The sequence below is a fragment of the Acipenser ruthenus genome, chromosome 1, assembly GCF_902713425.1.
Source record: "Acipenser ruthenus chromosome 1, fAciRut3.2 maternal haplotype, whole genome shotgun sequence".
Lineage (NCBI taxonomy): Eukaryota > Metazoa > Chordata > Actinopteri > Acipenseriformes > Acipenseridae > Acipenser > Acipenser ruthenus.
Window position 1 is genome coordinate 16249401 of NC_081189.1, and position 24037 is coordinate 16273437.

Here is a 24037-nt window from a genome sequence, read left to right on the forward strand (position 1 = left end):
CGGCCTTTATTTTCCAAAAATGCCGCTGAAATTTGTGTGCCTGAAATTGCAAAGTGTCCAGGTATTTAAGCATGGCATTGACATCGATTACACATTTTTTTAATGACACATGAGTTAAAGCTTTGAGAACCAGTAGTCTCTATACTGTATTGTTGTGTATACTTACATTTTTTGTATCGATGTAATGTTTACAATTGTCCCAAAATGATTGCAGAAACATTTCAGGTGAGAACAAGAATCAAAGCACAAGAATAAAAAAATACTGATTAAAGCAGCACGCCATACAAAAGACCAGATCACCTCCTCTTCCACAGCATGAAAGGAGTCATGGCTTTGATGTCCCGGATTAATTGGTCAACATGGCTGGACTAATATGATGTCCAGAAGACGCAGGAAAGTCAACAGGCAGTCAAGTAAATAGCAATCCTCAATTTGATTAATAAACCTTACAGTTTTTCTTATTTTATTTGTTACGCAACAATATGTCGCTCATAGGAGGCAGCAACAATAAGATCACAGGAGCGAGGGCTGCGTGGAGGAAGAACCTCAGAAATTGATAATAGGAGAGAAGTGCTTGCTTTGTCACACATGAGATGATGCTCAAGTTTCATAAACACTCGCCATACATTTAAAAATGATGTCATCGGATTGTTCATATCACAATAAAACAAACAGAATGTTTACTTTTTACCTACACCCAAGAAGTGGTGTACATTAAGGTTAGTCTATTGGTTTTTGGCAGGTGTCTTTTTCAAAAGTTTTACTTCAGATGATGTCACATTTGCCCAAGCTCAAATAAAGTGGTTACTAGGATTCAAAAGGATCTGCCAGGGACTGCAGATTTAGCCACTGGATGTACAGTATACCATTAGTTAGTAGCTCACAATCTATTGTAACCTACATCGTCATCCTGATCCCCAACATTAAGAGATCCCACGTTTATCTGGTACATTTATTAATTATCCATCTTGTATGACTAAAGTTATTTTTCAACAGTCACGTCACTCATTACGCAATAGTTCAATGCCACACATTTTATCACACAGCTTGATTTTGTTCCACTATCGCCTACACTGGGTAAATTTCACTTGCGCACATTTGTCATTAAATTTGTCACTTTGTAAGCCTATTACTGCCAAAGCCTTCTAATTAACAACAAACAGGCATCCAGTCACCATCGTACTGATAATTTCATTGTATGATGCAACAGCATAAACGTGTCTTGGGAATGACTTCACCAGGAGGACATTTTAAAGGTTGCCATCAAAGCAAATGAGCAACAGTGAATACACAAAACCAGTTGTGTATACACATCTTGTGAATATACAAAACAATTCCATATACAAATATACAAACTGATCATAACATAAAAAGAAAAACATATAAATATATTAATCTAGTAAGGAGTCTTATGATCCTGTAGCATTAATATACAGTCCAGCTCATCAGATAGAAGTTAATGCACCAATGTCTCAAGTTCATTTAAACAGTTATTAGGGTTATAGTACCCCATATTGAGTTTATTATAAAGAAGAAAAAAAAACAACCTTTATTTAATTTGGCAAAGGAAATGTATGGTTTAGAGGAATGCTCCAGGGCAGCTGGGTGATATTTGTTTATTTAGCAGATGCCTTTATCCAAGGCGACTTACAGAGACTAGGATGTGTGAACTATGCATCAGCTGCAGTCACTTACAATTACGTCTCACCCGAAAGACGGAGCACAAGGAGGTTAAGTGACTTGCTCAGGGTCACACAATGAGTCAGTGGCTGAGGTGGGATTTGAACTGGGGACCTCCTGGTTACAAGCCCATTTCTTTAACCACTGGACCACACAGCCTCTATAATGTACAGTAGACAGTTGTTGAGCTGGATTGGTTAGATCTTGACATGTTATTGAATTAATGAATGCTAGCCAAGTGACTTTGTGTCTCGTCATTCAGTTTGAGCAGCAAGTAATCCATCCAGAGTGATGTACGCCAAACAATGCAAAAAGATAAACAATAACTGAAGACAGACAGAATTTGGTGGAAGAAAGCCTGCATGAAAACAGCTAGAAAAAAATCTAAACCTAAATTACAAATAAACCAACACAGAATATTTAGTTTTGGCATTATCAGAATAAAAACTTCATATATATGTACAGTATAATGCATGACTGAAGCAGATTTTTGTTTTTGAAGTCATGACTTATAAGAATATATATATTTAAAAAAAAACAAAAACTCACCCACTCATTTTTTGTTTCTTGTCAAAACGATACATTTAAATACTACAGTATAGTGTCACCTCAGACTACAACTAAAAGAAACCAGAAGTTTCAAACTGTTAGGAAACTTCAGGGCGGTATTAAAGAAAAACAGTCTAAGATTCTTTAAGAGGCTGCTCACTCTCATGATCGTGCCACTGTAAGAACATGCATTGCTACAGTACGTGCAGATAAATAAAACCTTCAATGTATTCACCCATGGTCACTAGCTGCTGTCAGTTGTCAAGAACTTTTTCTTCACACTACATTACCTTCAATCAGCCCCTCCAGGAAAATCAAAATGCTGTTTGAGTATATTCACTGGCATAACACAAAGAGACTGGTGCTGTGATAGCCACCAAATATGATTTATTTTCTCAGAAATGAGTAAAGCTTAGGGCATTTTACTCCCTTTATTACTCCATGGTCTGATATAATTGTTGTGAATGCAGTGAAGAGGTTGAACTGACTTCCACTGCAGAAAACAACCACCTTGCCTCTACGCAGTAGTGCAAAGAAGCAATCGGAATCACCTCTCCATTAACGCCTTCGTTTAATGAGCAGCAAACAAGGGAGGAAATGCAGTAAGGCCTAGCTCTAGGGAAGGTACAGTGATTTTTGAGTGTTGGAAGTCCGCTCGGATAGGATTTGTTTTTTGTTTTTTTCACAGGAGGTACAAATTAAGGAGAACAAGAAATTTCCCTGGCTACAAAATATAACTTTTAAAATTAAAATACCGTTCAAACGTCATATATAAAATAAGAGACCTACAGTACATTATACAATCACAGTGCAGTGGAGGCAATATTTAGTGCATTATTTTATTAGCTTCATGGTCTTTGTGCAGAAAAAAAAGCACTAAGGTATTAATTTGCTTTACTACAGCAACATTCTCTGTATAACCCAATAATGGATTGTACATTTCATACATTAACAGTGCAATTCTTTACTTATGATCAAAATAAATATATTTGTTTTAGGTAGGAATTTGATTAGGCTTTAGCCTAGATATTCAAGATATATTATGAGCTCATTCTCCATCTAGTTTGTAATCTATCCATTACGGCATTCTTAACTACCCTATCTTTTATACTTATATATAATATAATATTTTACATCTAAAACGTGTTGCTCCATTATTAAAGGAATCAAAGTATTTACCCCCCTGTAATCAATGCTTTAAATACACTATGTAACACAATTTTTGTTCCTGGGTAGTAAGTGTTATTTCCTAATTGCTTATGCCTCAAAAGTATAGAAAATGGCTATTATTCCCCACAAACTTTACTTTTGTGACCAGGACAGTGATATTTTGAAATTTACCTATTTCCAATGAGAAAACGGGTGAATTTGTGTCTTTTCGTTCACATAAAGTCAGAAAAAAACAACATATGAATCCAAATTAACATGTATTTATACTAAAGTAATACAAAAATGACTACAAAAGATTTAGATGTGAGTAGTTTTTCGAGATTTACGATTATACTGTAAATCACTTTCACGAATCAGCCCCCAAATGTAGTCTCCCATCATGTTCTCGTTATACTGTCCTTGGTAGCGGCGTTCAAAGTCCAGTATATCCTGGTGGAAGCGCTCGCCTTGCTCCTCCGAGTACGCTCCCACGTTCTCCTTGAATTTATCAAGATGAGCATCAAGGATATGGACTTTGAGGGACATCCTACAGCCCACTGTGCCATAGTTCTTCACCAGAGTCTCAACCAGCTCCACATAGTTTTCGGCCTTGTGATTGCCCAGGAAGCCCCGAACCACTGCGACAAAGCTGTTCCAAGCCGCTTTCTCCTTACTAGTGAGCTTCTTGGGGAATTCATTGCACTCCAGGATCTTCTTTATCTGTGGTCCGACGAAGACACCGGCTTTGACCTTTGCCTCAGACAGCTTAGGGAAGAAGTCTTGAAGGTACTTGAAGGCTGCCGACTCCTTATCTAGAGCTCTTACAAATTGTTTCATAAGGCCCAATTTGATGTGCAGTGGTGGCATCAGCACCTTCCGGGGGTCCACCAGTGGCTCCCACTTGACGTTGTTCCTCCCCACAGAGAACTCGGTCCGCTTGGAAGGGTCCACCATGCAGAAGTAGCAGTTGCTTGAGTGGTCAGTGGGTTCCCGCCAAATTCTTGGGATAGCGAACTTCATGGCTCTCTTTTCCCCTCTGTACCATCCTACAAAAATACATTTATTTCACCCATGACTAATGTGTAAGAGATTCTCGCAACATTTTTCATATATGATATATTTTTTCAATAACATTGAAAATTGTAAAACATTTTAAAATTAAAAACTTTTACAATTTTAAAAATTAACAAATTTTATAACATAAAATTCCAAGCAACAATTGTCCATCTTACCTTCCAGAGTTTTTTTGCAGTGCTCGCAGATGAAATGAGGTGCCCAGGGTTTGTCTTGATCCCCGACAGGCATGCCGAAATATGCCTTGTAGGCCTCACACATCTTAGCAGATGCTTCCACGGAGTACTTTTTCGCTCTTGTCTTGATAAATTGGCCGCAGACATAGCAAAATGCGTCTGCCGGTTGCTTGCAGCCTCTTGATGCCATCTCAGAAAAATGCAGATATGTATCCACTTAGGCAGCTGGAACTAAACTGAACTGGTGGGCTTAAGGCCCCTGTATTTATACTACTATTTATATTACTGGAAAGTTCTAGAAAGTTCTAGAAGTTACTCCAAGTTTATTCAGCACTGAATCTATCTGGAATGTTCTGGAAAATAGGTAAATTTCAAAATATCACTGTCCTGGTCACAAAAGCAAAGTTTGTGGGGAATAATAGCCATTTTCTATACTTTTGAGGCATAAGCAATTAGGAAATAACACTTACTACCCAGTAACCAAAAAAAAAAAAAAAGAATTTGTTACACGGTGATCAGTGTTCCATAAAACATATAGAAGTACTTCAAGGTGAAGAAGAAAAAAAAAGTCACTTCATTCTATAGAGTGCTGTGTAGTGTTCTAAGCCAGGGGTTCCAAAACTGGAGGCCGAGGACCTCTGGGGGGTCTTTAGCACATTGGACTGCTGCAATCTTAATACAGACAGACTGTAAAGTGACTATAACAAATAACAAGTGTTTCCATTTTTGGAAACTCTTAACTCCATGACAGGGCATACCGTATATAACCATCAAGTATAGCAATGCTATAAGTATAGCAGAAGTCACTGACAGGTTGGGCCTCATCAATGAAAGGTTCCATTAAGTAAGCAGCATCAAAAGATAATGCTTTCAAGTCCTTTCTCTGGTGCTGCAAACCCTGTGTTGAAAAAGTTTCAGACCTAGGCAAACCTTGCATTTTACCATTAAGCAAATCAGAATTCTGCTACAGCACATATACTGTGCAGTAGCATAAAGTCATTGATTGGAAAGCTTTGTTCTCTCATAAATTATTAATTCAGCATCTTTCAGAAAACCGCAATCAATATAATGGCTTTTATTCAAGAGAAGAAACATCTTTTCTAAAGACAATGACCTTAGGAAACCACGGGTATTTGTTCCAGACATAAATAAAATATGCAATAAAAAAAAACGAATTATGAGGAAGAAAAATCTGACAATGAGGAAATCTCCAATCCAGACTTCATTATGAAAATATGTTTTTTTTTTTTTTTTTTTTAAATCTAAAAACAGAGAGAAAGGTTTTTATGCGTGCAAATCGTATTATTGATGCCTGCTCCTTATCTGGTGCTAGATTTAGGGTTTTGGAAATGTCCTAATTAGCAAAACAGTGATTACTGTTTCTGAAAAGGTCTTGTTGAAAGCTATGTAGTATACATCAAATAAAAGCTTTATCCAAGAACTGCCCATTGATATAGAAAACTAAATATATTGAAAATGGATTGATACTGAATAAGGATTTAATCTGATGTACATAATGCAGGTGTCACCTTTCAATCACTCAGAAAAACAGATCAGTGTTAAAATATAGCGTGAAGAGGTCCGTGGTAGAGAACGGTTATCAGTGTTAATAACATCAACAACAATTACAACATTAATAATTACTGATTAATGAGGTGGTGATGCTGCATTAGTATGGCCTAGCCTTGTGTTTTTGGAGGCTAGGCCTATACGAATGCAGCAGCACCACCTCATTAATCAGTAATTATTCCTACAAGACATGGTTCAAAGTGAGCACAGCTGTTTTTATCGGCCTGTTAGTCAAGTATAGTAGAACCCTGACGTTACAAACACCAGACCGACAAACTTTACTGGTCAACCAAACACACCATTTGAAACTGGAAACTCTGCACTGTGAATTGTATCTGCATTCCTGACAGATTTTCGTTTTTTTTTTTCCTTACGTTAAAGATGTACACATTTTAATAATGCAGTACATATATATTCCAATTATTGAAAATAACACACGTTTCAAAGTTACAGACATTTTAGTCTTATGAGCATCCTCCATTCCCAATGTGTTTTTAAAGCTCTACTGTAAGACTTTTTGATTGCTTTTGCACTCACTCCCAATCAGAAGTGTGGGGGCTTGCTTTTTGCATTGGTAAAATGACCTTCAAAGTGTTTTTATTATCTTCTCACTTTTCAAGTAGTGGAGCACGCAGCATCATCCCACTACATTGATCCCATTGGGGTAAATATGGAGCAAGTTGAAGATGTTGTATATATTTCTTTATTATGGAAAACTGTCTGACAGCTTTGTAGTGCTACCACATGGTAAAGCATAGGAAGTATATAGTGCATACATTGTGTATGTGCCCCAGAATCATAATAATCAACTGTATGTAATTTAGCCTGAATGTATCTCAGATTCAACATTTTGTATGTGTGATTTCTTTATTCTGGAACGCCATGTTGTTCAAGACAAAGCTGCATTACTATGTGTCTGCGGGATTCTAACATACATTAAATACATGGCTTTGTATAAAGCATGCTTTCAAACAACTGAGTGTATGATTAACAATGTCAAACTTGAATACCGAACATGCTGGAAGATGGAATGCAAAAGGGAATCTGGTGCCCTCTGCTGGAGGTCAGGTGCAGTAATAATATACACCAGAACCATGTTGTTGAATTAAAACTCAAACCAACTAATAATTCTGATTTAACTTGTATTCCAATTATTGCTGCCAAATGTAAATAATTGCAATAGGAACACGCACAATGGACTCTATAGAGTAATATCCATTGAGTTCAGATCCATCAATTTAACATCGATACAATATTAGACTGGATTATTAATTAGCACAGTGCATAGTAACTGATCAAAAACAAAAACAAAGTGTCATTATGAATAGACCAGCCAAGTGAGACAATACTGATAATTAAATACTGCTAGATAAGGCTGCCACCTTTAAATGTGTAAACGTCTGTGTTTAGTTTACTACTAATACATGTTTAGAAAATCAATAAACTAGAAACTAACATTATGCAGCTGGCGAGATTCAATGACATTTCACTGTATATGCATTCTTTTTTACATACTTGCCAGCATCGGTATGCAAGCTCCAGTTACAACAACGCACCTGATGGACTGAACTTCCTGCCACATGAATATTCAGAGGCTGACCTGTAGAGTGTAAACCAACTTGCTGTATATTATGAGGCAGTGTCAGCATTCTAAAATTTAAAAAAAAATCATCTTTATAGGAAAATGCAGTCAAAGTTCAATTAAGAGTTGTTTCAGATGACGATATATAGCAATCAAAAAAGTAAGCCCATTTTTGTAAATATAAAGCCATTATATTGCCAAAAGAAGATGAATTTTATTCTTAAGTTACTTGTAGATTTGAAGAGTGTTTGATAAAACTTAACTGGCAGTTACTGTGTGCTTACCATTATGCTAATTAGTCACAAGGTTTTCCAAATACTCTGTACTCCAACACAGAATCACATAACATTTCCGTATGGGTCTAATTTATTTTTCTACCTTAATAGAAACGTGCATTATGTATTACTTAGTTAGTACTATAGTAAATGTGACATGATGTTTAATGCCCAATTGAAAGGTCTTGTTCTTTTATATTAACTTAATTAATATTTGTTTCTTGAAAACGCCCCGCCCATCATTTAAACTGTGTCCTTTAGTTTACTGCAGGCAATTTACAGAAAAATGTAAATATGGGAGCCTTACTGCTAGATACCCTGCACAATATTTTTTTGATCAGCTTTAATTAGGTTGTAGCTAACACAGTAATTCAAGAAATTAGATGAGTCCCCTAAGAGAGTATTACTGTACATAGGTAGGCAAATACTAGCACATCGTATACATGTACGGTGTCTGATAGTATGCACAGAGTTTGGGTTTTGTTTAGTGCTGAGAAGGCCAATATAATAACTTCTAAAGTAAACATCTACAATACTAAAGTCTGTATCCCAGAACTACAGTGCCTTGCGAAAGTATTCGGCCCCCTTGAACTTTGCGACCTTTTGCCACATTTCAGGCTTCAAACATAAAGATATGAAACTGTAATTTTTTGTGAAGAATCAACAACAAGTGGGACACAATCATGAAGTGGAACGAAATTTATTGGATATTTCAAACTTTTTTAACAAATAAAAAACTGAAAAATTGGGCGTGCAAAATTATACAGCCCCTTTACTTTCAGTGCAGCAAACTCTCTCCAGAAGTTCAGTGAGGATCTCTGAATGATCCAATGTTGACCTAAATGATTAATGATGAGAAATAGAATCCACCTGTGTGTAATCAAGTCTCCGTATAAATGCACCTGCACTGTGATAGTCTCAGAGGTCCGTTTAAAGCGCAGAGAGCATCATGAAGAACAAGGAACACACCAGGCAGGTCCGAGATACTGTTGTGGAGAAGTTTAAAGCCGGATTTGGATACAAAAAGATTTCCCAAGCTTTAAACATCCCAAGGAGCACTGTGCAAGCGGTAATATTGAAATGGAAGGAGTATCAGACCACTGCAAATCTACCAAGACCTGGCCGTCCCTCTAAACTTTCAGCTCATACAAGGAGAAGACTGATCAGAGATGCAGCCAAGAGGCCCATGATCACTCTGGATGAACTGCAGAGATCTACAGCTGAGGTGGGAGACACTGTACATAGGACAACAATCAGTTGTATACTGCACAAATCTGGCCTTAATGGAAGAGTGGCAAGAAGAAAGCCATTTCTTAAAGATATCCATAAAAAATGTCGTTTACAGTTTGCCACAAGCCACCTGGGAGACACACCAAACATGTGGAAGAAGGTGCTCTGGTCAGATGAAACCAAAATCGAACTTTTTGGCAACAATGCAAAACGTTATGTTTGGCGTAAAAGCAACACAGCTCATCACCCTGAACACACCATCCCCACTGTCAAACATGGTGGTGGCAGCATCATGGTTTGGGCCTGCTTTTCTTCAGCAGGGACAGGGAAGATGGTTAAAATTGATGGGAAGATGGATGGAGCCAAATACAGGACCATTCTGGAAGAAAACCTGATGGAGTCTGCAAAAGACCTGAGACTGGGACGGAGATTTGTCTTCCAACAAGACAATGATCCAAAACATAAAGCAAAATCTACAATGGAATGGTTCACAAATAAACATATCCAGGTGTTAGAATGGCCAAGTCAAAGTCCAGACCTGAATCCAATCGAGAATCTGTGGAAAGAACTGAAAACTGCTGTTCACAAATGCTCTCCATCCAACCTCACTGAGCTCGAGCTGTTTTGCAAGGAGGAATGGGCAAAAAATTCAGTCTCTCGATGTGCAAAACTGATAGAGACATACCCCAAGCGACTTACAGCTGTAATTGCAGCAAAAGGTGGCGCTACAAAGTATTAACTTAAGGGGGCTGAATAATTTTGCACGCCCAATTTTTCAGTTTTTTATTTGTTCAAAAAGTTTGAAATATCCAATAAATTTCGTTCCACTTCATGATTGTGTCCTACTTGTTGTTGATTCTTCACAAAAAAATTACAGTTTCATATCTTTATGTTTGAAGCCTGAAATGTGGCAAAAGGTCGCAAAGTTCAAGGGGGCTGAATACTTTCGCAAGGCACTGTAGGTTTATTTCACAGTGCTTTAATCTGGCTCATCCAAACCAGGGAGGATTGTAAAATCCAGGGGAAAAAAACTTATGCCACAATCACTTTATTGCATGTTCTTAATGTAATGTTAATATATATATATATATATGTTTAAGTGACTGTTAAAATGTGGTGAATACAACTCACACTTAAACAAAGCTCGAAGGAAGTGTGTTATATGCTGCTGTCATGACAACCGTGTGAAATAAATACTCTTTGAATTGGCTACAGTATGCCACAGAATGAAGTATCAAGCCTTACACACAGTATAATACTATACAAGTTTAAACCAAATAAAAAAAATAACAACAACAATAACAATAATAATAATCTATGTTACTATGTAATACAATGATGTGAACCATACACAATTTACACAACAGAAAGATTGCAATGTTGATTACAAATTGAATAACGGCCTGCAGATTTTATAAATGGGATCTTCAACACAATACAGGATTCAGATGTAATTTAGATTAAAACACATCTGGAAATAATATGATATAGAATATTTAACTTCTTCAGATGTAACTAAACAGATCCTAATTGGGTGGTCAGTGAGTGAACTGGATGTACAGTAAAGGATGCCTGCTTACAGGCTCACAACATTTAGTGGAATTGCAAACAAGCCCATAATGTTTTGAGCTGTGGTTCATTCCATTCTCCTCCACTGCTTTCTGCCCATTTTTGCTTTTGCGCAGCCCAGCATTTCTAAATGCATCTACATTTCACAATAACAACAAAGGGCTTCTTTTACCAGCACATTTGGTACATGTGCTCACTGCTCTGTGCAGAAGGAATACTGCAAGCTATGCAGTGCGCATTCCAGTGCTCTCCATCCTGCTAGTATTTTCTATATTGCTGCTGTTGGGTAAAACAAATGGTCTTTTACAAAACCTTCATGACCAAACATTACTTTATTTTCAAAGTTCGGACAACTAAACATGCTGTTGTACAGTATTTAAAAAGGAAAACAGTATCTGCACTTCTAGTAATCTAATAGTAGGTCACTATTACTGCACATTGTCTTTAAAAGGGTTAAAAAAAATATATATATCTATATCTATATATCTATATATATATCTATATATATATATATCTATATATATCTATATCTATATATATATATATATATATATATATATATATATATATATATATATATATATATATATATATATATATATATCTGTACGCAACTTACAAGTCTGAAGGAGGATATCTGTTAAACAGGAGCCCCTTACCTGTTTGTTTCGCTCCTGAAGCTGGCTCTGTATCCAGCGTTCTCTTCTCCTCTGCTTCCTCCTGAGGCTCTTGAGCCTGTTCCTCTCCCTCTTACTTAATCTTCTCTCTGCTGTAGGTGATGTGGAGGGGCCAGTCTGTAACAGGCTATCCGCAGACGTTACCTGCTCTTCCTCTGTGCTACTTTCAGAGGGGAACCGTCTTCTCAAAGCCACAGTCCGGATGGTTGTACTGTTACCTACAAGCACTTGTGCATTTGATTCTCCAGGATGGTCCGTTCTACCCTCCATGTCCATAACAGCATGTTGAGAAGATCTGTCTGGCTCGCGATCAACATCTGAACTGACCCTGTTTGGATAAAGGGTGCCAGATGTTGCCCCAGTGACTAGATGCAAACTGGCTCTTTGGCTGTGAGGCTGTATTACCGTTTGCAATCTGCCAGACCGCGAAGAATCACAAGCGTACGCTTTAAGAAGATCAGAGAAGCTAATGGAAATGCCCATTCCATCTGTGCTGCTGTAATCCAAGCTATGAGCTTTTCTATGTGAAGCTTTCACAACACATCTTGCGCTAAGTGGCCCTGAAAAGGAAGAAAATGCTTGTGGATTAGCAGCTTTGAAGTCCCCCCTGCATGATCTTGCCTCAAGGCAAAGCGCTTCAGCTATTCGTCCAATTTCATTATTAGCGTTAACAACATGGGAAAACATAGTGCTGCTTAACCCTGGCACCCTTGCTTCCATTCCCTGTTGGGTGTTTAAGCCATCCAGTGATTTTGGGACAAAAAGAGCAGCTCTCTTACTTGGTGGTCTTGTTATTGGCAACAAATGCTTAGCCTCATAGTCAGTCCGACTCTTGCAGAGATGTATGGTTACATCCTGGCCACAAGGGCATTTTGCACTGCTGACAAAGTTAAAACCCCCTAAGCGAGCCCCACAATACAGGCAGTTCAGCTTCCCAATTGTCCACTGGGCCTATAGGAACGAAACAGACAACAATGCATTCATTGTCAAAAAATAAGGAGAAATAACCAGATCAACTTTTTTTTTTCAACCAACATAGTCAGCTCTTTTGTTTTTTTTAGACACAAACCTAGGTGATTCGCAAGGTATGAGCAGAAACACAGAATGCAGACAAAGCTAAATAAAACATACCCACACACGTGCACACACACACACACACACACACATTAGAATATGTTGCAGCTGTACTGCACTGTGCAGTATATTTAAATCTAAGGATACTGCTTTACAGAGCTATCATATAACTGCTATGCTAAGTACATTTAAAAGTCCAAGCAGTACATTTAATAACAAGTAAAACAGTGAAAGAGAAGAGTCTGGGGCATAGTAATAAATCTGTGTTTCAATGAAAGCAGACCTGGCACAACTGCAGTACGTTCCTCACATAAAGAATACTTCACCCTGCTCTTACAGTGTCTGCATACTGAATTTGGTGGGAGGAGACTTCCCACAAGCATGCATGGGTCTGCCTCACCAAAAGCAATCAGAAGCATGTTACTATCCACAAAATCTTTAACATTTTTAATCTTTTCATTCAACTTCTTTACTTACACCTTCATGTACTTTGCTTTAGTCATCACAAAAAATATAAAATATTCTAATATGCTACCAGTATAGGTCATTAAAATAAATAAATAAATAAATAAATAAACAAAATAGTTTCATTATATTTTGAGAAAGTAATATGTATTTCTTAGTGTATGAGTCAGGAAAGTGTGCCAAACCAGAAATAAACAGATCAGGCATTGAATAAAGGAGTGTGTAAGTTGTTAGCTTGTTTCATATTAGTTTTGGAACTGTGATTGGTGTTTCTTTCTCTATAAAGTGCGAATAATAATTTGGAGAAAAAACTTTCAGAATCTTGCCGAAACTTTGAAAAAGCATAAAAGACACACCAAGATGTCATTGTTGTGAAATGATGAACTGCTGGGTGCATTGTTAGACACAAGGCAAAGCTGAGCGCCACAGCCACCTGGTAATTTAACAACATTATTACTGGCTCCTCTTGTTTTGTGTTGATTGGTTCTTTGCTTGATTGTTATACTGTAGTCCAGGATATACAGATTTTTCAAGTATAACACTGTAGAAAACTACCCTGTTTCTTCCTGGTATCTTACCACTTCCTGGTAGGTCACATGGCCTGACTGCAGCTAGACCACGTCAGTGATTCTGTACCAGGTAGCAGCAGTAACTTTAAACCTTTTAAATATCTATTGGTCATTTCTAAAACTACCAAGTTTCAGAAATGTAGCTATAATTGGTCTTTTCAGAAGTTACAAAAAGTCATTAGCTCAGCAGCATTGTAAAATTATTATTAATTTTACTTGACTTTACTTGGAGAATCACATAATACATTTGTGTATCGAGTATAAAGCCTGTATCATTGGGTCTTCATATACCTGGACACCAAAAAGTCACAAGTCAAAGTGAAGGGTACCATTTGATTTAGACAAAGAGTTTCCATGAAATGGTTTATGAGAGTATAAGCAGTCGAAGTAGCAGAATCTTAATACAAAACACATATTATAGTATATTAAACGAGTATAAAATTAAATATTCTGAAAATGTTTAAGGTATGAGGTATCTCTTTAACTTACCTCCTCTATATGTCCTATAATCCAGTCAGGCAGAGCCTCGATATTGACGTGCCAAATGCTGCATTTTACTGGAACATTCTCTCCCCCTGCATTTCTCTAAGTAGAGATAAAAACAAATTAAAATCACTTAAGTGTGGATTGTATACCATTTTATTAGTTCCCCTTAAATTAATTATAAAAATAAGTAAAGAAAACACACACACACACACACTGCCCACTGCCCAATTTCAATTAATTACACAACATTTTTACTTTCATAAATGAAAAACAGCTTTTTGGTATATAGTACAAAACATTTATTTGTCTCAGTTCTCCTTCAAAACAATTGTACATACTATGAGACTGAGACATAAAAAATAGTGCTTAATACTAGATTACAACTTCCAAACAAAGAGCCATGGAAGACAAAAGACAAATACCTTGGTCAAAAGACTTCTCGAATCTATTATACATTTCCGACACTTCCAACATCTCAGCACGGCCGCATCCACGTGGCTTTCCATAGGGAAATGACATCATCTACAAACAATGAAAAAACATGTACAATTACCCAATATAAATGAGGGGATTTGTTTTTGAGTTTTAAGGAAAATAGAAGATGATACATTTTGGGATGAAGCAGTTTGGTACACTCTACATTCCTTTCCCATCTTCAATAATAGATAAAGTGCAAACGCTTCAGCCAAAACTGTGTGGGCATCCTTGATGACCCTTCTCTATAACAATAGAAATATATCTGGATTTCAACTTTGAGATGCTACTAGAAAACATACCTGTATTTTTGTAATAAGCGCACACAAACAATGGTGGTCTGGGCTTGTTCTACATTAGTGCTGGGACAAACACAGGATTTTCATGTTCAGATATTCGCTCGTAATTTAAATGTTCGTTCACTTTCGATAAGTAATAAAAGCCATTATATTGCTCAGAACGCAGCAGAGACAGCATAGCAGCGGGGGCAGGGGGCGTGGTCCCTGTGTGTGTGCCTTTATTTTAAAGCAGGACGTTACACTATGTAACATGTTAAAGTAGAAAAATATCCCAGGAGTAAAGAATATGCTGTGTAGGCCTTACTTTACCCCAGTGAATTAACTACAAAACAAAGGATGCCAAATAACAGTTCAAGTTAAACATTGTTTTGTTTATTCCCTAAATAAATAGTACATAAAAGTTGACACCGCATTTTATTTATTTTTTACTTTTTGTTCATTCCTTGCTGTTTCTTCACAGTAAACAGGGACCATAGCCCCATTTTCATAAAGTAATAACACAAGGTTTACTTTTTTTGTAGCTGAACAAGCAAACGCAAACTGAAATTTAACTTTAAACACTTCAAATAAAACAAACGTGGAAATGGCGTTGTAAAATGAAGGGGGAAAAACTCACTGTTTTGGGTCTTGTTTACATTCCACATAACAGTGAGTTGCAGCAAAACATATATAACATTTAAAATCTATTTAAAAAATCACTGCACAACATTTCCAATGAGGCATTTCAGAATGATGTGCTTGTCTTTTTCCTGTTCCATGAGATTCTGAATAGCTCTAAAGCAGCACAACGTTTTTTTGACCCAGATGGCTTTCCATAGAGATCACTATGTGTGCGCTCATAATCTGGTTTGTTTACTTTTTGCTGTCTAAAACTTTTAAATAGAGGCTCAAGAGCTGCTGTGTTAACCCTGTGTATTTTTTTTATGTTTTATGGGCAAAGCCTGGGAAAACACGATCTGCCAACTGCTTCTCGGGCAAAGTCCGAATCGCTCCCTCTGTTCTTTCATTCCTGTTCTGAGTGACAGGCAGACCTTTGGAACAAAAAATTAACATAAGAAACCCCATTGACACCTGCACATAAAAAGGCCAGTATTACTAATAATAATGTAATAACATACATAAATAATAAGGAGTTGTATTGAACTGTCCAATCAGAGAGTTCGATGCAGTTACTGGGTGGAGGAATGATTAGCTGATTCATGTTTGACAGTGTTTATGACAAACAGATGGAGAGCGTACTCAGCGGAGTGACTGAGTGTAAGTTAAGTACATAACATATATCTAGATTTTAATAATTTGTTTAAAATAAATTAATTAGTCTTACATATCTCATTACATATTTTATATAGTCACGTTGTCAATAAAAATACATTTTTAAAGACATGCCTATTTTCTGAAACCGGACTTCCTGTGTAGTTTTTATGAATGAGATGAGTGAATGACGCTGCTCAGGTAGGCAGGTCAAACAAGCTCTTCAATCGTAGGAGATTCACTTCGGACTTTGACCGGGCTTTGCTGGGCACTCCTAGATCTGCCTGGGCAAAACCCTGAATTAAACATCTTTGTGTTTCATTTCAGACTTTGCCCGGGCAATCTGCGAAATGCCCAGTTTCGGGGTTTGCCCATAACATATATATATATGTATATATATATATATACATATATATATATATATATATATATATATATATATATATATATATATATATATATATATATATATATATAAATCTCACATATCACACTGAGCTCTTTTTCATTTGCCATTTTTTAAACTGTCGCGCAACTTCTGGTGAGGCAGTAAATAAGTGCAAGGTATTTTTGTCATTTATAGTGAATACGACCATCTGATTTTTGAATCCAAATACATGTCAAACACTATTTGTTCAGACATTTGTTCAGATATATATATATATATATATATATATATATATATATATATATATATATTATGCAGCCAGCTGCGGGTACTGTACAATAGGTACACATTTCTCACGACTGTGGATAGTTCCCACAAGTGGAAAAAACATTGGTGTGTCACAAGATGATGAACAATGAACTGTAAAAAATTCAACCTTACAAATCTAATTCCAAGGAAATACGGTAATAAGTATTGTTTCTGTAATTCATAACGCAGCTTTAGGCAAAGCTGATGCATGTTTTTGTTCCCAGCTTTCCCAATAAATCAAATAAATACATTAACATTTTTTTAAAAATGTCACTGATGTATTTACTAGTTATTATTATTATTAGTTTATTTAAACTTCTTTAACCAAGGCGACTTACAGGTGTTACAGGGCAATACAAGGTTCCAGTGCAAAAACAATATTTAAATACAGTATAAGTGCAAATACGACTAGAATAGGAGATGGAACAAGTTAGGATTAAGACAATTTGCTACAATAACATAATTGTAAAGTTAAATCATCATAAGCTGGTCTCACAGATCACAATTAGCACTAATCGCAGACAACCTTACCAGGTAATATTTTTAGACTGCCTAAGGTCATAATGCAAATCAAGGTCTGTTAAACCAGCCTACTAGACTGATTACAACATGACTCAGTGGTAGCATCTGTGCTGTACACTAGTACAGAACAGCTAAGAATATTCTAAATTCTGATCATGTCGGGGGAATCTGATGTTAATTAAACAATGACACTTTAGAACCACCTATTCATAAATCCTAATCAGTATAATGCTAATAATTGCCAGTATAGTGACTAGTGCTGCACACGGCGTCTGTGCAATACCTACATGCCAGTACAGACAGTCTTTCTCAAGTCGCAGACAAAAAAAAACAAAACCTATTCACGTTGACACAGGCTAAAATATATACAGTACCTCTGCCCTGCACTTTAATGATGTGCTTAGTTTCACCCACACGGTAAAACCCCCCTTACAACAACATACCATACAGTACAACTAAGTACGAAATGCTGCACGCGATTATTATATTTATATGCTCGATTTGGGACATCTAGAAAAACCTGGACATTTGTAAATACTTACGTTAAAACTCCCCTTACAGAAAATACTCGCACTTAATATGGATCATTTCTGAAGCGAAACTTGATACTGTATGTCAGTGAAGACAGTCGCCGTGCTGCTTTGTTGTTATTAAAAGTTACATTATGTCGACATACGGCTAGCCGGAGCAGTCAAACTAAAGTTACATCCAAAAAGGGACGGATAGAACCAACAGTAAATTATCGAAACTTAGTCTCAAGTTATCTCCAGACCTCCTGTCTGTATCATAGGCTTCTACACATACGAACTACTATTCTATGTTTTGTTATGGTTTTGCCTTTAATCGGTTTAAAATTAAATAGCAAATGGAAAGGTATTCAGAGAATGCCAGAAGTGCCACATTGATAGAAGACCACAATATAACGCACCCTACACGAACATTGGTTTGACCCATGGTCTGACGGAGTGGCTGAAGCACAAGCAGCTAGGCAGTTTAATGGAAACTACAAAAACATATTAGTTTAAAATAGGCTAGGTAGTTCTTAGTTTAGTGTGTTTTTTATTATATTTTAACTGAATTCTATTCTTTGAAATAAATAAATAAATAAATAAGGGAATCCTACGCAATGTGCGCACACAACTATTAAAATTTCTGAGCCGGTGTCGCAGTAATAAATGTGTGCTGGTCTAAATACACAGAATTATAGACAACCATGTGATTTTGGAGGCCTCTTCCCGGGCAAGGGCAATAAATGTGGTATATATATATCGCTGTCTTTATACTGTCACCCCGACGTTGTCACTTAGCGGTTTGTAAATGCTACAGAAAAACACACAAAAAAGAAACTTCTGCACATTATTCACCCCTTTCAGACACATACCTTGAAAAATGACTGAAATCCGAGATGTTGTTGTATTTATTTTTATTCCTCCGGTTTGTTCTGCTCAAACAGTGTGTCTGCACTGTCAGTGACACGGAAAAAAATAACTCAGTGCCATCTCAACTCCGCCCACTGGTGTATGTCCACAATATCAAAAAAACAGATGTACTTTTTTTTGCGTGTTCCAATAAAATTAATTTGCTCAGCTTAACTTAGTGTTTAGTTCAAAGTTATAAATGGGACTACTTTATTGGTGTAAGGATATTTAATAAAAAAAAAACGCATCATTTTTTGCCCTAAACACGTTTTATGCTTTTTTTTTTTTCTTCAAATCCACTGTTTGACCTAGATTATAAATGCAATAAGGCCCTTCAGGGCGTCCGTATACGTTGAATATACAGACTTTGTCTCGTGCCTCACAATGCCCCGAGGCATCTGTATTTTCAACGTATACGGATGGCCTGTCGGGCCTTATTGCATAGATAGAAACTATAGCCCCAGAACTTTAGTTTGGAACTTACAGTTAAAGACACAGTTTAAAGCGAGGTCTAGTATTTCCAACACAAAATGTAAAAATATACATGAAGTAATACACATGTAACAATTAATTAATTTGACCTTACATTTCTTTTTCAGTTTTAAAAAAAAATCCTTGAACAAATGGGAACAGTTTATTACCTATACTTGTCATGACAGAAAAAAAATAAAGACCTCTCCTAAATACACGTACATATTTTGGGGTAGGAGAAACTTCTTTGACAAGACAAACTTTTCAAGATTTTCAATGATTCCATTTTCACTCATGAGTGATTTAATAAAAGTATGTTTTTGTGTAGAAAATACAGTTTGATATTCATGAAACTGCTCAAAACTGGTGTTGGCTTCTTTAACAAACGTCTCGGACATATTACGAATATCAAGCTTTTCAACTTAGAATCTTCAGACATGCTTTGTTCTGAAGATCATTTAAAAAAATATTAAAATGCAGTCACGTATTGTGTAAATCAAATGAGCATTAAGGTATAAAGAGTAACAGGTTCCGTCACATTAAAAACATTACACAGGATGGAAATGTACAGTTATGTGTACAACAGGCAAAAGAAGAAACACTAGCATCTACGGTTTTCATTTCTACAGTCATTAATAATCTAGCACGAGGTCAGGAGAAAAGGCCATTGTCAATAACAACGGAGAGAAAGATTGAGAAAAAAGGATAATACTCTGCATGAATGTGTCAGAAAGAGCTTTTAATGTGAATTAGTAATGCACTACTAAAATACAAAGCCACTTGTTTGCTGCTCAGTGTCTGTAAAGTCAGTATGTTTTCTAAATAAAAAAGCTACTCTGCATTGCTAGCAAATACACATTAACTTTAACAAAGAAAACAATTAAATTTAAGCAAATATTGCCTCTGGTTGAAATACATATATACATTGCATCTCTTCAATAGCAGGGACCTTTGCATATCCATTTCTCATCTTGTTTGCTATCTCCAGTGAATAATATTAGTAGAGATTGTTTGTCTAATGTACCTGAAATGAAAATCCCATGTACAGCACGCCTCCATTGCAGCCTATCACTATAACATGCTTTTCCTGATCAATGTTTTGCTCTGTTATTAATTTCCCTAGATTTATTGCGGAACACATGTTTTGGTGGTCTTATGCATTTTGATGAGAAGTCAGACTTCTTGAGAGAGATACAGATATTTCTTCTCTGATAATAGAGCGTTCCTCCCACTATTAGCAAGTCTTTTTGCTGAATTTGTGTAAAAATAAAAAATAAAAATCTATATGTAATGTATCCTGTACATTCACTTTAAAGAGCAAGTTGATGTGGTGATGAAATATTGGAATTATCTAAACTCGCGTATTCTTGTGTTTAGGTTCACTTTGTATCATTTTCTGTTTCAGTCATCACATCCTGGTGACTTTTAGAACAGTTTAAAAGACCCCTGGTGGCCTCAATATATGTAGCTCTCTGACTCATGTCTAACCTCCAAGTGCATCTGCTACATCAAGGGTTAACCATTAACCTTGCCCCCCACAACACTCTAGTAGGTGTAAGAAATACATCCGCTAGGGGAAAAGTGTTGCAAGAGCCACAGTTACACTCTAATGCAGTGGTTCCCAACCTTCTGTCTGCAGCGGCACGTCTTGACACCTTTATTTATTTATTGAGGCACACCACCATATTGTCTCTAAATGAACTCGCCCTCTAATCGCCTTGGTTTAAGCTGTGTTTACCACCCTTGCCATTCCTCTAACATCATTCGCTTTATTGTATAGACTTTGACAAGTATTTTCAATCGACTCACACATTTTCAAATTCCTTGACTGCATGTGCACCTAACATTACTCTCACGGTTTCTTTGCATGCTGGTAAAATGAATGTCTCTGAGATTGTATGTGGCTTTTTTGCCTTTGCTACAAGCTCAGTGACCACGTAGCCTGCTTCCAGCGCTTTGTCAGAAACAGTTGCACAGTCTCTCATCAATAGCGCTTGCTTTTCATTCTGATCCCTCGAACACTTGAAAAAATGTATATCCTTCTCGTCAGGGGATGAATGTTTGCTTGTAAGGTGTCATTTTAACTTACTTGGTACCATGGCAGAGTTTGAGTTTCTCCTCACACATGAGACATTGTGGAAGAGGGCAAGATGGTTTCCCTGTAAACAAAAATCCATATTGCAAATAGCTGTCACAGAAGTGATGGTTCACCACTTTCACTCTCTTAAGCCTCTTTCACACTGGCATGATCTATCGGGGTCAGAATCTACCTGGTCAGGAACAGAAACGTTCCTTGCGGAAGTGAAACCTTCACTCAGGCGTGGCTGTTTGTTATTGCGGAGGATCATGAATGGCTGTCAAGCATATTGTCTTGCTCAACCCAGGTCAAAGCATGTAGACCCACATCCTAAGGTGGGTCGCTGGGACCCGGATTAACCCAGGTACGACCCAGGTACATGGTTCACACTATGCTGTGACCCGGGTAGCCAAGACCCTGGTCCGGACCCATGCCATGCGGAGGCATGCCAGTGTGAAAGGAGCTTTAGTTTCATGTTCAGCTTCTTCACTGCAAGTAGATGTGGAAGCGCCAAAATCACTTTTCTTCAAATATTTGTCCATTTGTGGGCCATAAATTCTAAATTCACCGCTGTAACTTTTGAGATTTGTAAGATTTGAAAAACACACTGATCACCATGTGACTCCCATAACGGCAAATTCACATGTGCGTCGCGTAATGTTGCGTCTGTCACGTCCACCCTGAGAGCAACAGTACAGAATGCCATCCATCCGGTTCCAACACTAATCAAAATACAAGGGAAGGCTTTTTTTTTTTCTCACATGTAGTTTTTCAAAAAATTCCGTGGCACACCTGTTTGTGCCTGACAGCACACTGGTTGGGTAACACTGCTCTAATGTACCAGATGTACTTATAAGGGGTGTTTCAAACATTTTAGTTTTAAAAAGTCACCAAGATGTGATGAAACAGACAATTATACAAAGTGAATCTAATCAACAACAAAAAGAATACATTAATTTAGATAACTTTGATATTTCACATTTATACCAAGTTCTTTTGTTTGTAAAAAAACTTCAGACAACCTAATTGCATTAATTACCATACATTTAAATACCATTATGAGCAGCCAAGTCGCTAAAATTCAATACTGTTACTGACCAGTGAAATGGTAGGATGATAGGCTAGATACCTGTGCAAATGTGTACAAGAAATGCTGCACCTCTTGGAGTCTCGTAAACTGATTTATTTAACTGTAGTGGATACGAATGCTACTGTTTAGACCATTTAAAAAGTGTAATTTGTGTTGTGAAGATCAAACAACTAACAGTACATGCAAGTCTGCTTGGGTGTATTTCTGTCTTGGGCAGATCTTCCACTTTTCAGATCACAGTGACAGTAAGTGTCGTTGACTTGAACATTAGTGCAGAAATTAAAGTCAGGAAAAACACCATCTGATTACTTTGTTGATTTATGTTTGGTCTGGTTTCCAGGCCTTGAATCACCTCCTTTGAAATAAGGGATGTTACTGTAAAGGGATTAGACATAATGAAATACTGCATGTCATTTTGTAGTCATCACCGTTGTTTTGAAAATAGCTTAGCTAGTAATATACTGAACTGTAGGCGATTCAAGCACAGCAATTTTCAGTACAGTAAATCAGTTGTTTAGGGTATAGACTATACACATTCCCAGAATTGTAAATCTGCAGATGTTTGCTGCTATCATATATAAAACATAACTTCTAGAAATACTCTGGAGATGTAACACTTTACCTTAGAAAATTGGTAATACAAAAGAGGCAAGAACAAGATTGGTTTCAAAGGTTCTTTTGGGAGTGGTGTCAGAAAGTAGCAACCTCTTAAAATACAGTGTTTGCAATGGATTCCCCTGCAGTTTTAGAAAGTAATAAAAGACCAGCATGCTGCTTGCTCGTGGTAGGGTTGCAATTACTCTATTCACTCATTACTATTATAGAACATCTGTTCATTATGGCTTCTTTTGTATAAACCCGGATTCTGCCGAGTCAAAGCCCCGGGGGGCCTTGAGTTGATGTTAAGGCGAAAGTGGGGGAGAGGCGTTGACTCAAGACAGGGCAAAATAAGCAATATTACTGCAATATTTTTGACATTTGCTAGATAGATTACGTTTAGAATTCAAAAGGCACAGCACAGCTATGTTAAAGAATCAAGATGTGCATTGATTAACATTTATTAAATGGTAAAATACAAAGTAAAGGGTTTGCCTGAAAAAAGGTGCTGCGTAAGTCCACTGTAATGTCATTTTAAATCTTCATAAAACACACTTTAACCTTTAAAGCCTATTGTAAAAAAAAAAAAAAAAAAAAAGGATTGTAGCTTAACAGGAAAGCGTAATCAATCGGACTTCCACAACTTCGTCATCTGAACCTTCATCATCGATGATGCAACCAATTGCCTCTTCTCCAACAGCGGTCCTGGTCATGTCCTCAAGTGTTGCGGCAAGCTGGCTGTGCAGAAGCCCATCTTCAGAGCTGTCTACGGACAGATTGATACCACAAACTTTAAATGACCTGCATATAATATCCTCATCAAGCGCAGCCCAGGCTTGTGACACCCAGTCAATGACATTTTGGCGTGTGGCTTGCTTTAGATTGCCCTGAGTGGTATGTTCATCCCTCTGACGCCAGTGCACACGCAACTCCCTCAATTTTGTTTTAAAGGGTGCATTCCATGAAACATCTGCAGGCTAGTGGTGTACATCCAGCAGGTATAAAGACCACGTCTGT

At 37.0% G+C, this 24037-nt stretch overlaps 1 protein-coding gene across 3 annotated transcripts in view; it reads right to left on the reverse strand.

Moving 5' to 3' along the window:
- Positions 1-18864, reverse strand: part of LOC117403883 (E3 ubiquitin-protein ligase RNF180-like) — a 28540-nt gene extending 9676 nt beyond the window's left edge. Inside the window, exons 1-4 of one of the 3 annotated variants that reach the window (XM_059011860.1) lie at positions 18749-18864; positions 14547-14646; positions 14128-14223; positions 11513-12481 (exon numbers count right to left, since the gene is read on the reverse strand). In XM_059011860.1, the coding sequence (XP_058867843.1) occupies positions 11513-12481; positions 14128-14223; positions 14547-14630 (1149 nt within the window). In that variant the 5' untranslated portion in view covers positions 14631-14646; positions 18749-18864. Of the gene's footprint in view, positions 1-11512; positions 12482-14127; positions 14224-14546; positions 14647-15513; positions 15690-17909; positions 18066-18748 lie in introns of those variants that run through there. The other 2 variants (XM_059011782.1, XM_059011937.1) reach the window with 2 other exon arrangements.
- Positions 18865-24037: the final 5173 nt, after the last annotated feature.